The sequence below is a fragment of the Eublepharis macularius genome, chromosome 3 (assembly GCF_028583425.1).
Source record: "Eublepharis macularius isolate TG4126 chromosome 3, MPM_Emac_v1.0, whole genome shotgun sequence".
NCBI classification, from domain to species: domain Eukaryota; kingdom Metazoa; phylum Chordata; class Lepidosauria; order Squamata; family Eublepharidae; genus Eublepharis; species Eublepharis macularius.
In genome coordinates, this window is record NC_072792.1 from 40,407,971 (window position 1) to 40,426,798 (window position 18,828).

The 18,828-nt window shown below is 40.9% G+C and overlaps 1 protein-coding gene across 2 annotated transcripts in view; it reads right to left on the bottom strand.

Moving 5' to 3' along the window:
- NALCN (sodium leak channel, non-selective) overlaps positions 1-18,828 on the bottom strand; it is a 258,283-nt gene that overhangs the window by 79,932 nt on the left and 159,523 nt on the right. For both annotated transcript variants that reach the window (XM_054974072.1, XM_054974070.1), the window contains 2 exons: positions 14,857-14,994; positions 8,318-8,392 (listed from right to left, as the gene is read on the bottom strand). In XM_054974072.1, the coding sequence (XP_054830047.1) occupies positions 8,318-8,392; positions 14,857-14,994 (213 nt within the window). The remainder of the gene's footprint in view (positions 1-8,317; positions 8,393-14,856; positions 14,995-18,828) is intronic.

Here is an 18,828-nt window from a genome sequence, read left to right on the forward strand (position 1 = left end):
CGCAGGAAAAAACTTGAGGTACATTAGTTTGTGACAAAATTTTTTATTCATTTAACACAATACATTTACTGCAAATATTCAGGCCGGAGAAAATGTATGGCTGTAGGTAACACTGCACAGCAATAATGTTTTCAAGTAATGAACAACATCACCATTCAAATCATAAATATGCAGTGGAAAGAGAAAGATTGGCTGATCTTTCCCAAGAGAATATTCCTTTGAAAGACTAAACTGAAAAAAAAGTAAGCTAAATAAGTTGCAAACAGACAGAAGAACTGGATTATGATGACTCAGAAGACCTGGGAATCCCTTCCCAGTTCTATCAAAGGTTTTCTCTCTCATTCAGCCTAACCACAGCAAAGCTGTAGAATTCCATTATCTCCATCCATAACATGTGCCCTTTTTTTGTTTTGTTTAATACAGTATTGCCCAATTTAGTTTTAGATATGGTAAAAGGATGCTGGGGATGTACATGAGCCTCACACTTGCTCCTTATCTCACTGTGTACATCTGAACCCATCTGTTTCATGGGAACTATAAATACCAGGGCCAGCCAAGGCAAAGTTACAGGTACTGAAAGTTACATGTAGATGGTGTGCTCTTCAGTTCAGAGTTCAGCCTCTGAGGTTAGGGCTGGACCAGGCTACTGCCATGTTGACTAGAAAAGGGAGGGGGGACAAGATGGTCAACAGAGAGCCTTCACACTGCCGGCCAACTACAGGTAACAATGCTGCATACCCATATCCCCTTTCACATCTGCCAAGGTCTCTGAAGAATAAGAACACACAGTCCAGGTTAATCAATTTATAGGAACCAGCTTCAGACCATGAAATTGCTTGTACAACTCTGCTGGTGCTACCCTGAGACTTTCACTTATAGATGTGTGAAACTGCAAATATTTTTCATGCTACATTCCCTGGAGTGCCAGGGGAGACAGAAAACTGACAATCCTGATGGAAGACTGTTCAAGGATAGCAAAAAGCTGGACTAAAACAGATTTAACTTCATTCCCCACATCCCTTGATGCGGAATTTCTAGCTGTACTTTGCTTCACATATGTTGATTCAAATAACCTCATTATGTTTTATATTTCGTATTTCAAACAAGGCTGATGCAATAGCATGGGAGAGAAATAATAAGCTGGAGCCTGTAAAAGATGGGCACTTTGTTCTCCCTTTCAAATCAGCCCTTGGCAAACCCCAAAGCCAAAAACTCACTGGGCATAGAGTAGGGGGGCAGTAGAAAGGAGGAGAACTTAGCCAAGGCCATTCAGTCAGCAAGGATTCTGGCCCAACAGGGAGTAATTTTGCCTGATTCCTCCTCCTCAATTCAAGCCTTAGACCTGGTCAATTTTTGGCTAAGCTTAGCTTTTTTTGGAGGCTCAGACAGCTTCTTTCAGAGGGGGATGGTGGAAAGATCTGCCTTGCATTTGCAGTTCATAGGACTATCTTTGTTCCCAGTGTGTCTTCCAAAGAGTTATTAAAACAAGCCTTGCACAGATGTCCTATCATTTCTACATTGAAGGCATGTACAAGGATCACATCTGCTGGCCCTGCTCTCATCCTCTATGTTTGCTAGAAGTCCTGTACAGCCCCCTAGGTAGACAGAAGCGCTGAAAAAAATGACTTGGAATTCACCAATTCCACCACATTTTAGAAGATTCAAAATTGTTTCTGTATAGAGTTTTCTCAAAATACCCACTCCTGCCTCCTTTGCATCTCAAGGCCCTCCAGTGCAAATCTCAATAACCTTCTGATGGAACAACCTGACATATGTTGCATACTATGATGTTCCCTCGCCAATGGAAATGGCACCTGAGGCATTTTTATAATTCCAAAAATAACTAAGTAGTTTATTTTAGAAAGGAAAGGTCAGGTGAAATTAGGGGTTGAAAATTTCTGAGGTAATTCAACACACACACATACGAGATAAAATCAGAACATGCACAATTTCAGTTCTTATGCTCTCCACAGATACTTCAATGCTTGTATTTTGAGACTTTTCTTCCTTTGGCTTTCTCTAATATACTTTCTTTTAGTATTTTCTGTCACTTTTAGAGTTAGGAATGCTGGTACCTACTTTCTAGTACCCCAATCCTCTTTCTCTCCAAACACCAGTGCTTTCCTTCAGTTGTTATCTGAATCTGAAGGTCTCCACATGCAGTTTCCAACCATACCCAGAGATCTCTTCACTCTCCAGTTACCTCCCTGTTTGACTGGGTAGGGAAATCTCCTCTCCTTAGAAGATCTATCCCCTTTCTTTGGCCCATTTAGGACTCTGCATCTACTTCCCAAACCTCCTTGCCAATCGTCCCCAGTTCTTCGGTTGGTGTTAAAACTTCTCTCTCTGTTAGGACTCTATCTCCCAACGCTTCATGCTGGTTACCGCTACGAGGACTGAACCCCCCCCCTCTTGCCACCTCATGCTACCCAATCAGATTCCTTGGAGTAGCCTGTCACAACTCTCTGATTCTGTGAGGGAATAACCCTTAATAGTTGTGAAATCTGCATGTACAGCTCTTCCAGGCTTTTTAAAATGTGTATGCCATCGCACATACATACATGCATAACATCTTTTCAGCTTATTCCATGACTTACCAAGAATTCAGAATCTTCAGACAATTGCCATCTTTTACATTCCCATTTCTATTCCCATTACAGCCCTCTTGAGTTTCAGAGTTGAAATAAGGCCAATGCTAACATTCGTAACAGGTGTGCCTTCTCTTTCAACTTTGAAACATTTCAGCTGAACCCTTTTCATTTTAATGAAATGTTTAATATTTTTTCTCTGAAAAAGGAAATGAACTCCTAAAAAACAAGTTAAAATCAATAGGATACTGGCAACACAAAACCCTTGAAGGAATATAAATTCAGAATGAAGTGTGCAGTTCTTGTACATATAAAGTCAACGGGGAGTTGTTCATTGATTTAAAGGGTGTCAGAATATTGTCCTGAAACAGTAATCTTAGCTCACCTGTTTCAGATGATGATTTACATTTACACATGTTCCTATTTTATTACTTCAGGAAGGTTACCCAAACAGCCAAGTGGCATATCATATCACAAAAAAGATACCAGGGCTTTGTGAGCTTTTGCGAAACAGAGCATCCGTGGGCCTCTTTTGATCCACGTACAATCCTTCCACACCCTGGGACCTACCAATTTGCCTTAAACTAACCACCAATCCATATGCAAAAGAACCTCCTCAGGATACAGTGAAGCTTCCCCCCATTAGCATTCCACACCCTGGGAAACTCTCACAGGATGACTCATCCCAAACCCACCTTCCTTAGTAGATATAAATTATCTGCTAACATCTTCTCCACACATTGACACTGAGAGAATTCTGTCTTTCGGTACTACACCTCTGAAGATGCCAGCCACAGCTGCTGGCGAAACGTCAGGAACTACAATGCCAAGACCACGGCCATACAGCCCGGAAAATCTACAACTAATGTTCTCCGGCCGTGAAAGCCTTTGACAATATAACTCCTTATTCCCATCGTTTTCAGCACTACCTTACCTTTAGTCACACCTTCTTTAAAATGAATAAGAAAAATACTCCACCCATTTATATAAAACAGTTAATAAACAAACAAACAAATCACATTCACATCCTAACTCTCCTCCAGGGAGTGTTCAGAAGGCCACAACAACCTGGTGAAGTAGGTTTGACTGAGCACCACCAACTTTCCAAACAACTGGGAATGAACTCCACACCATGGCAGAGTGAACCCAGTTCAAGTCTATATTCTACATTTTCTCCACTGGTTGTCTCATCAAGTATTTTTACAGAACAGCCCCATGCACGCTTATTTATAGCCTCTCAGTGAGGTTAAAGGGACTTTAAAAAGTGTGCATAAGACTGCAACTACATTGAAATACAATGACCCGTGGCATACATTTATTCACAAGCAACAATCAAAAGAATAAATATTTCATGATTTTTGTTAGAGACAGACCTCTACCCCACAACCAAACAATGCTGCAGTTCACTTACAAAAAATTATATACTCACACACACATATAAAAAAACATGGTGTGTGTACATATTTTTAAGACTCTAGTTTTATTACACACAAACATTCGGAGCCCAGGTAGGCCACAGTTAGTACTTGGAAGGGAGACCTCCAAGGAAGACTAGGGTCACTGTGCAGAGGAAGGCAACAGCAAACCACTTCTGCTTCTCTCTTGCCTGGAATGCCTTGGGACTAGGGTTGCCATGAATTGGTTGTGACTTAATGGCACATTCCTCTCTCTCTCTCTCTCTCTCTCTCTCTCTCTCTCTCTCTCTCTCACTCACTCACTCACACACACACACTCAAAATGTCTGGTAATGGGAAGGGTTGGGAGATAGTCAGTGGTTGAAGCCCTGAGCAGGTTTTGTGATGCAGCCAGGAGGTGGAATCCTGTGAGGTTTGGTGAGTCTGGGAAGAAGCCTCAAAAGTTTCCCTTGTATTTTAGGTGTGTAGGTCAACACAAAAGCTCTCTCTCAAATTGCACAGTAAAAACAGATGACTGAGAGGGATGGTATAACCTTGTCCCTGGCTTTTCTGGAAACTAGTCCCAAAACAATCCCTCCAGCCAAGCTGGGTAAGGTTAGAGGGAGTTAGTTCCCTCATTGAATGGCACCCCTATTACTATGCAGCTGTTTTTTCAGAGCCAATGTTTGCACTCTATCAAGAAGAGATACCCTGTAATATTTGCTAAAGCCACATCAAGGTCCACAGCATGTCTTCATTCTACAAGCTTAACTATACCACATTTTATCCATGTTTATTTTATATGATGTCTTCTTCTTTTGCAAATGCAGCCTCCCCGATTGTTTCATAAGGGAAGGAAGGAGAGAAAGAGAGACACACTTTAACTCTTGCCTCTCCTGCTATTTTCTTTCTGGGGAAAAAAAACAACCCCCAACCTGCATTTAATCTTACTGAGAAAAAGTTATTTGTACTTTTTTCCAAGCAAGAAAATGGCAGAAGAACATGTTAATGTTTTCTCCTCTCTCCTCAATCCATTCTCTCCTTTGATCAAACAATCCCAGTAGCTACAATAGCAAAAGAAAAATATAAACAAGTGGAATGAGGGTACCATTCTTCTATAAGGCAACATTCTATAGCAGCATGGATGGGAAATTACTGTCTACATCTATTATTACTGGGACAGTTAGAGTTGCACAGTAAACGGTAATATAAGATACTATGAATTATACGATCATATTGTAGAGACTACCAAGAACCAGTGCCGTATAGGTGATAAAGTGTCAGACTTTAACTGGGAAGGCCTGGATATTCAAATTCCCACTCAGCTACGGATTTCACTGGGTAACTTTAGGCCAGTTTCAATCTTACCTAATGTCACCATTTCCCTTGGCCTCAGACTGGGACCTCTCCTCCACTCTCCAGTCAGGCACCTTTTTTCCTCCTTGGCCTTCCCATGTGTGTTGTCCTACACTTTTTCTCCCTGTAGCCTCTTTCCCCCCTTAGGAGCTCAGCAGGTGCAGAGCATTCCCTCATGCCACAGGCTGGGGCATCAGGCACCTCCAGGCTCTGCAAATTGCACTCACCACCAGCCCCCCCATCCACAGCTGCTCTTCCCTGTGGCTGGCTGCTGGGCACCTCTCATCTGCTCAGTTCCAGGTGCCTCCATTCCTGTTCATGCCTCGGGCGGGAGCTCTATGTTCTGTGCTCTGTCTGCCCCTGTGGTGCTGCTTCCCCTGCCTTTTAATTGAGAGGCTGGCCAGGGTGGGTCCGGTCCCCTGCCCTCTGGTAGTATCCTGATACTCCCTTCAGTCTGGCCATTTTTACTTCTGATCAGCCTGTCAAAGACCCAGAGATGCCACATGGACCTCACCAGGCTGCCCAAGTAAGCCCCACGGCCACACCTACTTTATAGGGTTGACGTGAAGAAAAAAATAGAAGATACTAGAAAAGATCCTTAAGGATAAGGATGTGTCACTGGGGACCAAGGTCAAGATAATTCATACTATAGTATTCCCTATTACTATGTATGGATGTATGAATGTGAAAGCTGGACAATGAAGAAGCTGAAAGGAAGAAAATTGATTCATTTGAAGTGTGGTGCTAGAGAAGAGTTTTACAGATACCATGGACAGCAAAAAGACAAGTACATGAGTTCTAGGTCAAATCAAGCCTGAATTTTCCCTAGAAATTAAAATGACAAAACTGAGGCTACCATACTTTGCTCACATCACAAGAAGACAAGACTCTCTGGAAAAGTCAATAATGCTAGGAAAAGTTGAAAGCAGTAGGAAAACAGGAATATGCAACATGAGATGGCTTGACTCAGTAATGGAAGCCACGGCCTCGGGTTCACAAGATCTGAGCAAGGCTGTTAATGATAGGACGTCTATTAATTTCAGGTAGGCCATAAATAAGGGTACATCTGTACATGTAAATGAGTGTGAGTCTTTGAACTTGGACAATTTTCTGATGTTTGAAACAGCCCCAAGATAATAACAATAGCATTATCCAGAGTGAGCCCTTTCTCCAGAAATAATTGAATAGGTAGAAGAAGCTGATTAGCAGGCATTCCTTCCAGGCACCCATTAATTACTGAAGCAAGCCTTCTTTCTTACCTTGATCTTTATGGCTACTGTGGATGGAAAATGAAAACAAACACAGGCAAAGAGAATTTTGCAGAAGGTGATGCATGTCGAATTGGTATTCATAAGACACTTCCAGAGAATCAGCACACAGCAAATTAATCAGCCGTCACTTGGCATTCCACTTAGTTTTTTTAATTACAGATGGGGAACAATATTTCCTTCCACAATGATACAAAGCCATTGCCATTATGAAAATATGCCTGACAAAAACAGCAACTACTCTTTCTCTTCTTAAGGCTAGGATATAATGGAGAAGTCAAAATGTCACTGAATTAACACACACACACCTTCTTTCTGCTTTATCTTCTGTGATAAGAAAACCTCTATTTCAGTAGAATAGCTCGCAAATGCAATCAACATGAAGCCAGGGATTCCATCACATTTAGCTCAAGGGAAAACCTTTTCTCCTTGAGTCACTTAATCAGCTGGACAATCATCCCTTTCAAAGGAGCAATTTCTTAGTGCCTTTCATTCTAAACATACCTTTAAAGGGACATTTCCAGATATGATGTGGGGACATGTCTAAAGAAGAGAATTCTAAGACCACTGAGTGACGTTTTGCAAAGACAGCACTGTTACAGCAAAGTAGTGCACATGCTCTGAGAAGCACACATATATGCACCATGTAATCACTGTTTTTTCCTTTTCTTCAATGGCATGATATAGTCCTCGAGTGACACAGGGATAGTAAGCTACAGATCCATTGGTGCACCAGTGCCTTCTCAAATATGGAAAGAAGGTCAGGAGAAAGACTTCAAATAATATTTCACTTGGCTAGTAGATTTCACTGGGGTCCCAAATGAACAGAATACTAACATGTGCAACATTTGCATTAACTAGCTAATAAAATGGTCTCTTATGAAACAAGCTCCTCATCTCCTGGAGAAAGGAGGGACAATTTAAGATGCAACATTAAGGTAGCAATTTCCCACTGTCAAAATGGTTCTGCAAACTTCACTAGATCTTAACATTTGCCTTAGTAAGCAGCTCGTTGCTTTTTACTTCTGCATTATTAATAGACATAGGGCATGATTCAGTTCATTTTCTAAAAGAGTGCTTTACATAGGGCATGATTCATAGGGTTTTCATCCTCCTCCTCCACACTCACAGGTGGTGCTCCATGCACACAGCCTCTAACACCAGCTCCCAATCAGCCGTCCGCCTTCAAGCAGAGTTGAACTCCTGGGAGAGCTGCTAAGGTTCCAAGTAGGCTGGGTTTAAAAGTTGGTTCCTTCAATGTATTCCATACTCTATTCCAATCACAGTAAAGTCTTTTTTTACCCTAATCTTGGGTGCTGTAACCAATGTCATGTATAAGCCACTAGCCTTCCTGGAGAAGGCAGCATCAAACATGTATTCCTTGCAGAAAGACTGTGTAGCATGGGCAATGTCTGCATTCTAAAAGGACCACCAAACTGGGATGTTTTTCCTGAGTTTCTATAATAGAAAATTACTGACTTGTTTTCCTTTAGTGCTAAGCTAAAGTGTTAAGAACTATTTTGGGTGCAATATGAAAAATCAACAATACTCATAAGAAAATAACTGGACTGGCATATTTCATGTTCTATTACTCAGCACAGGAACCTTATTTAGTTCATTTTGTAAAAAAATTCTTTACATCTGTATTTTCCACAGAGAAATGAAGGCATGATATTGCTTTGCTGCTGAAACCCAACAAGAAAAAGCTTACTTGCTTAAGTTTCTTTAGATCTTCATCGAGTTCCAGGTTGTCCAGAATAACAGCGACAAACAAACTCAGCAGAATCTACAAAAGAATTAAAAGTATATATTAATTACTGAAAACATAAGGATTTCCTCATGAGAATTTTACTAATGACTACAAGAATTCTCATGAGAATTTTACTAATGACTACAAGAATTCATGTAGTACTAATGACGACAAAAATTCATGAGAATTTTACTAATGACTACAAGAAGATGCAGGTTCATTTTCCATTGGCTTCCAATATGTCTGGTGCAATAAAATGGTACACCTCATGTACATTGCAATTTGCAGTGTCTGGTTTCAATCAGTCTCTAACCTAGGCTTGATATGAATTCTTAAATACCGAATGAAATTAGTGAGAGTTCTATCCTTCCCCAGGTGAACACAGAGCATATGCAGAAAGAGATTTCCACAGAGTTCCTATTTCTCCAACACCTCTCAGTGCATGTGCATGGGCACATAGATGCACATAATGGGCCATTCCAGCGAATGGTCATTTTGTGTGCAGCAGTCTATTAAAAAAAAAATTACATCATTTATACCCCACCTTTCCAATGGGGATTGAAAACAGCTGACATCCTTCTCTTCTCCTCCTAGTCCAACTATTACACTACCAGTGCAATCCTAAGAAGAGTTACTGCAGTCTAAGTCCATTGTAATCAACAGACTTAGGCTTGAGTAACTCTCAGTGCAATCCTAAGCAAAGTTACTCCAGTCTAAGCCAATTGATTTCAATGGGCTTAGACTGGCGTAACTTTGCTTAGGATTACACTATCTGTTTAGGATTGAACTGTACTTGTAGTGGGGTTAGAATGTCAGACTAACCAGTTTGAGAGCCAGTTTGGTGTAGTGGTTAAGAGCACGGGACTCTAATCTGGAGAGCCGGGTTTGATTCCCCACTCCTCCACAAAGCCAGCTGGGTGACCTTGGGCGAGTCACAGTTCTCTTGAGCTCTCTTAGCCCCACCCACCTCACAGGGTGATTGTTGTGGGGTAATAATAACACTTTGTAAACCGCTCTGAGTGGGCATTAAGTTGTCCTGAAGGGCGGTATATAAATCGAATGTTATTATTATATTATTATCTGGGAGACGCAAATTCAAATCCCCACTCTGCCATGGAAGCTTGTTGGGTGACCTTAGGCCGGACATACACTCTCAGCTTAGCCTACTTCACAGGGTTGTTGTGAGAATAAAATGGTAGAGATGAGTACGGTGCAAGCCACTTTGGGTCCCCACTGGGAAGAAAGGCAGGGTATAAATGAAGTAACAAAGAAATTGTCCTGATATAGTGTCTGCTTGAGACTTTGGTGAATTTGTACAACCGGAGAATGATACCTTTGTAGTAGCAGTAATATTACATGAAGAAAATGTAGAGCCTGAACTGGGAGCTGTTCACAGCGTTCCTTTTGAGATCGAAATGGAGTGACTGGATAGGGCATGCGGCATGTGTTCATCTAGCATATGAGAACTGAATTTGTGAACTGTCGACTGAATTTCTATCAATAGCCTTCAAAGAAATTTCACACTGGTTCCCACCCCAGCACAGCGAAGCATCTTCCCATTCAACTGTGGCTCAAGTTTTCAGTCCTACTGTACAAACAAACCAGATGGATGGGCAATGGCAGCACTACAGCCAGGAACATGGAATTGTATATTCAGAAAATGTCAGGAGTGGGCAACCCTCCTTCAAATAAAGAAGAAATCCCTTCAATACTCATAAACGGTTACACATGCACTTAAGGTAGTAATGTCTGCTTCGTTAACATGTAGGATATGACATTTATGGCTTTTAGTATGTGTGGTGCACTGCCAGAGGGAAAAAGGGGCAAGAAAACAAGGGAGAGGGGAAACAAGATTTTTGGAAGGGAAGAAGATATTGCAGGGACAAAGCATCTTCCCAGCAACAATGATCACATTCACCTGAATCACTATGCTAGCCATGGATGATGTGCATAAGAGAGCTTGTATCCACACAACTTCTCTTCCTACTTGTGCTTTCTTTCTTGATTGGCTCATTTTAGGAGGCAACTGGAATGGATTATTTTATTTATTTACTTTATTTAATAAACTCACTGTTCCTTAAACAGATAGGAGTAGGCTGCATATATGCAACTTATTATTTGTAGACCAAAAGGTGTGTCCAACTTTCAGAATGAAAAGAGAAGGTTTTTTTAAAAAAAGAACAGGGGACAGCATATTTGGCAAACATAGTATCTCTCAGAAAGGTTTCCCCCGCTCTCCAGTAGTAAGAAGTTTAATTTGCAAAATTCGTCTCAGGCTATTTCCTACTGTGCCCCAAAGCACAATCATAATTAAAAGCTGATTTTTTTTAAAAAATCAAGAAGTTTAGCAGTACCTGGTGGTTTAATCTGTGATTAGCTCCAGTCTCTATAGCTGAGAATGACAGGCACACAATGAAGATTTTTACAGAATGTCAAAAACAAATGTAGAGCGCTGTCACAAAAGAACATTTAAACCTCAACTTATTATTTGTTTAACTTCCTCCATTCCCTTCTGGATTTTAATAATAGATTTCACTCCTAACACGGTTTTTGGGGTATTTTTTCAAACCTAAATTCTATTCCAGCTTCTGTTGTGAAAGCTATTCATTCTCTCTGGCTCTTTACAGGCTCCGTTTCCAAGCGCATACAATTAGCACTTCTGAGCTTTACCCTTCTCATTCTGAGTGCTGGAACTTATCATTATTTTCTTCTTTTTAATGGGTTAGCTCGGGGTACCCAATTTTACCGAGCTTATGGGTATTCTTGGAATCTTGAGAATATGGAAACAAAATGGCTGCCATGAGGTGTTGGGTCCAATCACAAAATGCTGGGGAAGTGTGAGTCAAGCATTCTCCTATGACACACAGACAGCTGCTTCCTCATGGGTGTTCCCTGCCAACACAAAGATGATGCTTCCTGGGCTATTCTGAAGTGCCTCTGGCATCAGTGAAATAGAGAAAGCCAGGACTGACTTTTTACATTGGGGAAGAGATATTTTGTTGACAAAACAAATGGCCACTTGGAAACCCATTAGTGGGCACTATGTTGGGGATCAATAGGTTACATGAATGCTCATTAGATAAAACGCATGAGCAGTACTCATACTTTCCCAAATGAAAGAAGGTTTTTAAAAATCAAAGCAGTTCAATATAAGCATCCATCCATGGACCCTCCTTCAGTAATCTCATGAACTCATCATAAGCAGGTATCAATTATAAGCACACAAATACATAGATGGTTCTATTGTGCTAAAATATAAGTTGTGCAATTTATAGACATTGTTCTCTTTGAGAAAGATATATTGAAAAAGCCTTCAAAGTAGTATGTATAAGTAGTGTATAAATACACTAAAACAACTTCATAATAACTCTTAATAATAAGAGATGATTAATAATAATCAAGTATACATAAATATATACATAAAACAACAGTTTAAAAACATAGAGGAGAAGTGAAACCTAGTGGACATTAAAGGGCATCTAAAAGACAGTAATGAAGGAACCAGACAATGATGTCCTTGTGAGGGAATTCCAGATCAAAATTCCTCTCACCGGTAGCTATCTGTCTACTTTCAGAAGATGGGGAACCTTGAGAAGGGCTTCAAGCAGATTATCTCAACTGACAGACAGTTTCATAGGGAAGAAAACTGTCCTCTGTGTACCACCCGATTCTGTACCATTCAGAACATTATAGGTTAGAACTGCACTTTGAAACGAAGCCCATAAGAAACTGGAACCTCTGAAGATTTTAAAGCATTGAGTAGTGAGGTGCCACATAGCAAGTCTCTCACCTAGCCACCAAATTCTAAACAATTTGAAGTTTCTGAATAGTTTTCATTGACAGCTTCTACTACAACACGTCACAGTAATCAACACTGGATCTTACACAACCGGAGTATGAACATCTGTGGCAAGATCATCTCTTTCCAAACAGGGACTCAGCTAGAACACCAAGTCAAAACTGATGCCATTTCTCAGGCCATCATCAGAGCTGGCACTCGAGGTTCCCCCAAATCACTGAACTTCTTCTCTGAGGGGAAACCTAATATAGGCCAAACACCAGGAAATATGGAAAGCCAATAGTACTTTCATTTTGTTTGCACCGAATTTCATTTTATTAGCCCTCATCCACTCCATAGTGGATTCCAAATTCATACTCATGACATTCACAATATCATCTGGATCAAATAAAAGGTTTAAAATTTGTTGCTGCTGACCTGTTATCCCAATGGTTACCCCAAGATGTACTAGACCGTCTTGCCATAGCTCCCCTTCAACCTAAATCTGATTTAATCAGAGACGTTTCCTCCCTCTGGGATACAGAGGCTGATTCCGCACACGTTGGATAATGCACTTTCAATGCACTTTATCAATCGTTTGAGGTGGATTTTTTGTTATGCACATGAAAAAATCCGTTCCAAATGATCTATAAAGAGGATTGGAAGTGCATTATCCAATATGTGCAGAATCACTCAGAGTGTGCTTTCAAGGAAGAAAGGTCCAAGAAGCATCAAGGGACGCATGAAAGCATGGCAACTCCACTCATCTGCAATTAGGTATTCCCATCCAACATGGAGAAATTTTGGATTTAGCTGGCACCTCCTGAAGCTCTATGGGAACCCTTAAAAACTGCTCTACCATTTAGGCTACTGCAAATGGGGGGGGGAGAGAACTTTTCATGTCTAGCATACTCTGGAAAGATGTCTATTTATTGTCCAACAATGAACAAATCTCAGAGTGATCAAAACCTACAAAGAGAAGAAAGGAGCCTTAAACAAAACCTTTATTCATACGCTGTATTAATTGTTAGTTAGTTTGCTCTGTTAGTGGGCATGCTGTAGCATAATGACATTTCCCATGTGCTCATTTGGGCATCATACAACAGGAAAGCATTGTAATACATTCTAATTAGCAGTTGGTGTCCTGAAGCTTTTTATGCGTCAGACTTCAATTTAATTACAGCTAAAGGCAGGATGCAATCAACTGCAGTGTGTATCTCTACACAATAAGTGTAAGTTCCTGCTTCACTGTGATCCCTGACCTGGAGGAGTGCTCTTGGTGCTTAACAACTATAATATTAGCTTATGAGAAGGTGGATGGCCTTGTTTAAAACCTCACTGTTGTGCTGCAACAACCACTGGGCCACCAGTGGTTCTGTGTCTGCCACAGAACCAAAGTCTAGATCTACATTAAAGGATTAACTGACGTTCCCTGATCTAGTATATACATAAGTAAACTTCCATGTGCAAAATGTAATTTTCTTTATTAAATTCCTACATCTAGAACCTAACTGGTGTATGTAGCTCCACTTGCTTGTTTGTTTATTGCAGTGGTACTCACTCCACAGCTCAAATCAAAGAGCCACATTTATGTCCATCTATAGCATGAGGCCTACACCTCAGGGAGGTTTGCAGCTTACCTGTTCACTTTGGTGGTGGTAGTTTCGAGGTAGAAATTACTGGCCAACCGTAAGTCCTACCAGGTAAGGACTTTTCCCACATTCCTGTAACCTGGGGCAGGTGCCACATTGGGCAATGGTGCTCAGAAGAGCCACAAAGGGCATGTCAAAGAGCCACAGAGGGAGTATAACTGGTTTGTAGAGTTGGGTGTTACGCAAGTCCTTTGCTCATGGTATTAGGAAAACGTTCTATAAATAGACATTTCACTTCCTGACAAAGCACCATTAGGAATGTGGTCAAATGGATTTCTGTTGGAAGTGTGTTACTACTCTTACTGCTTTTACTATGGTAAAAGATGGAAGACATAGCTCCCCCACCCCTGGATTTCAGAGGACAGGCAAGAATGTAGAATTCTGTTCCCCTTGTAAACTTATGTGCGTTAGGGAGGGACTTAATTGCAGACCTATCCTTTTACCACTTCCTCAAACACATGACCAGCATTGCCAAACTACCTGTTTAGTGGTGATATCCTTTGTGGGCAGCATTATATGCACAACCTACTGCTATTAGCGAGAATCTCACTATCAAGGCCAATCTGCAAAGAGTGGCAAGACACAGCAGAACATGAGGTTTTTTAAATTGGTAAATGCTTGCTCCCCCCACCCCAATATAATAGGAATGGAGATGCAAAGAGAGAAATTTGCGGAGGAAGATGAGCAAAATGAAGGAATAATTGCTCAGCCGTGCCAATTGAGTCTCTTCTACAACTTCCCTCTCCATCCTTAGCAACTTTTCCTTAAGCTGGGCTCACTTGCAGTTTTAGAACCTTGCAGGGCACCAAAAATAATTTAAAATAGCATGGCGGGGCAGTGGGGGAAGGATGAATTCTGCAAGAATGAATTGGGCAAGGGGAAGAGTTAAGCCCCTCCCTGCAAATCTTTCCAGGCAAGTTTCTCTCCCCTGCACTGATATACCAAGGGGAACATGGTATTGGGAAATGCACTAACTGAACCCTCATGGGAACCAGTATGAGAAAAATTTTGATAGCACAAACAATAGAATATCAAATAGAAATATTGAACGAATATAATATGCAACTTACCAGAGTGGCAAAAAGGTGATAAAGTATGAAGTAAATGGCAACGACCGGCGCCCACATATGCCCTACAGCATTAAGGGTTTGATCCATGACATCTACCCATCCTTCCTGAGTAAGGATCTGGAACATTGACATGAATGCCTAAAAGAGAAGACAAACAAACAAACAAGCAGACACTCAGTACAGCACTTCTGCTCTTTTCTTGACTCTCAAATAGTGACCAGAATGGTACACAATATTCTTGAATGAGGCCACATGATCTGTACCAAGACATTACAATATTGACTGTTTTATTTCCAATCCCTCTCCAGTAATCTCCAGCATGGAATTAACCATTTTTCAGACACTGCTACACACCAAGACCCAATTCAGATTAGGGTTCTATGGAGAAAGGAAAATTTTTGAACCATTCTTTCCCTGCACTGTTTTTCTTACTAAAATGGCTACCTCTTTGCTGCTCTTTGAAGGGCAAAAGGCATCTTTTTTTTTCAAAGGCTAGTAGATTGGAGGAAGATAGTTTTGATAGGTATATATGCAGAGATAGAAGAAGTGAACCTTATCTCCTTCCTGAGCAGCCCTGATCTGTGTATGGTCGAGATTTACTTTCTAACAAAGCTTGGAGAACCTGATCACAGATTCCCCAATACCTCATCAATTTTGGCCTTGTGAGGTCTGTTATGGAGGTTTCTGAAAAAGAAATGCTGCAAAACAAAACAAAAATACAAACAAACAGGGATGTCTACACAACATGTATGTATGGCTCCTTCATCTACAGCCTCAGTACTTACTAGACATTACCAAAACATTACTTTTAACGTTTACCTTTGTCACCTATGTGTTATATCAGTCTGCGTTCCGGCTCAAATGACTCACATGACACCTGTCTTGGGTTAGAAAATGGCCACAACTTTATTGATTACAGCTAGATGGAGCAATGGCTCAGCATCTGGGCACGGATCCCCGTTGGCATTGGGGGCCATCCTGCCGACCGATGCATCTTCCGCCAGTCCCATGCTGGCCCGACACAGCAAGTGTCATCCCCCGCCAGCACATGCCAGGCGGCCTTCTCCTTCCAATCCGTCGGGGTGAGCAGACCCGTGGCCCACTCACCCTGTTGGGATCCGGCCCAATGCCACAAACCCGCCAAACCCATAAAGTTGTGACAGTCCTCACTCCCTTCCATTGAGCGGAGGGTGGGTGGGAAACGCGTTGCTCCTGCTGAAGTCCTGGGAGGAATGGCGCCTACCACGCTGCTGACCGGACGTGGTCTGGGCGCTCCTCCCCATCCTGGGTGTGACGCCTCCACTGCGTCTTTCACAATGGTGACAACTCTGCACGCTGGTGAGTCAGCGAGCTTCTTTTACTATTAACATTACCAAATATTACCTTTTTGACCACCCCAATTACTACCATATTTCACTAAAAAGCAAGGTGTATCAAAACCAGTACTGACCCATGCAATGATCTACTAGTGAAATGAATGTAAGCAAATGAATTCATAGTTACAAAAGGCAGCAAAGCAAAAGAAAGAAAACATTTTCATTCCTGAAGGGGAACTTAAGGACCAAAACTGTGCAACCAAGGGTCTATCTCAGGATAAAATGAATGTGCGCTTTTCATCTCTTTTTGTTCCACTATGTTTTCACTGGTAATGGTTTTGTTATGTTTATTTTCATTGCTGCTATTGATAATTTGTTCATTACTTTTGCCCCCAAAGCAAAATAAAATCAGGGGAGTTAAGCTGAACCAGCAGGGTTGAAAAATTCAATTGCATTTCTATTTTTATCATCAAATCAAAGCTGTGCAGGATTTAAAGCGATTTACCTATATTCAAAGGTAACAATTCTGACTGAAGAATTTGCTGATTTTTCAAGTGTGTGCAACATTTTTATTTCCCTCAAATGATGGGTGGGAAGGACAGAAGGAAGGGGGTAAAATGGGGTAAAAGGGGAGAAGGTAAAGGGGGCAGGAAAGAGAAAGAAGGCATGATGGGGGAGGGGGAAATGAGATGTCCCCTGCAAGTTCTTGCGGGTCCCTCTCTTGTGTAAGCTATTATCATGAAGGTTTCTTCATATATTGGCCTCTCTCTTGACTTTATTGTATCATGCATCAGATACTAGTTTCAGAAAGCCTCTAAGTATGTCTGGACCTGATCCATCCGATGTAACTGATAAAGACATGGGGTCAGTTGCACAAGAACGTAAATGAGGATGTGTATTCAAAACTCAGATCAAAACGGTTTCCCATTTAAAGCAATTTCACCTTCCTTCTGATACTCAGCCTGAGATTTAGGCTCTATTTCCAATATATTCTACCTGCCACAAATTATACCTCCACATAAACCTCCTCAAGTGGTCTAGAGTTACTCTGTACATATGTGTTGTACACACATGGATTTTCCAGACAGTGGAATCTTTGAGGAAAAGGGGTTTTTTTGCTCCTGAGAGGGAGGCCCAGGAGGCGGCTGAGAAGAAAAAACAGAAAAAGGAGAGTTTCCGAGAAAAAGAGAGGTTTTTGAGGAGAAAGGCAAAATCAAACTATCTGAGGAGCGTCTAAGCAGTATTACACTTTCTAAGAGCTAAGCTACAAGAGACAAATTACACAAGGAGGAGGACGTGAAGGGAGTCGCAATGTTAGCCGGGAAGCTGAGTTTTAAAAGAGATCCGAAGGCTTTGTCAATTTCTCCTCTCTACAGAGGCAAGTAGATGGCTGCTCAGGTTTGTTTATTTTCTCTTGCCTCTTAGTGAGGTGAAGGTGAAACTGACAGAGCCTTCAGAAGGCAAAGAGGAAATTAACAAACTCTCTGAGCAACCATCTCCCTGGCTCTGTAGAGAGGGGAAATTTACAAAGCCCTCCCATCTCTTTTAAAACTCAGCTTCCAGGCTAACATTGCGACTCCTTTCACGTGCTCCTCCTCATGTAATTCGTCTCTTGTAGCTTGGCTCTAAGTCTATTGAAGCCAATTGTCCTAGAAGGATGCAACTCAGTTTACTGCAAATTTTGAGTTTTTATGCGTTTTATGTATTTATGATTTCTCCTCTTTGTTGAATAAGGACAGATCTGTATTGTGAGTTATATTTGAAAGAGCAAAAGGTGATTAAGGAGACTACGGCTTTGTTTTGAAATAGTATTTTCTTTTTTCTTTTTTTTAATGGTAACTTCCCTTAGTTAGCAGTAGTTGAAACTAGTATGCTAAAAGCATCACCACTTCCTTTTTCATCCCCCTCCCCTTCTATTACTCAAGCCAAGTCCCATAAACAGTCCCCTCAGTTGCAGCTGGTGAGAGAAACTGGGGTTACATTTGGAATACCTGCAGCATTTCTACCACATGTATCTCAACTGTTAAAAAATTAGTTAAAAGGAAACTTTTCCTTCTTAAGCACTTCATGGAAAATAAATGGCACAAAAGTCTATAATACTTCATTTATTTTTAGAAGGAATAAATGTTGCTTTGAAACAAAAGATAGATAACCTTTTCATTTTGATGAAAACCAAACCTTCCATTTAAAACTTTCTTCATTCTAATAGTATCTCAATAGAATTTAAATCTTTCCTATTATTAAAGTTCTCTGTATTGGAAAGCACCAGATTTAAGAAAATAATAAGACTGTATAGCGGTTTTAAGTTCAGCAAGTAGCAATCTTTCCTTCAGAGCAAGATATTTTTAGTTGAAAGTACACTTTCCACCATTTATGCTAAAATGAATCTGAAATGCAGCTATCTAGCTGACAGAACCAACAGCTGTGAAAATGAGTCCTGGAGATGTATGCAAATGGAAGGGTTTTGAATTAATTCATCTTATGTTGGGCGGGGGGGGGGTACACCAACATTTTTTAAAAAATCCTCTTCAGTATTACTTTTCTGATGTCGATAGTCAAATAGTCTTCATCCTCAAATATACAACATAAATGTTGAAAATACATAAAAGAAATCTAATATTTTTGTTCTACCAGTTAAATGAGTGCTCGTTTGGTT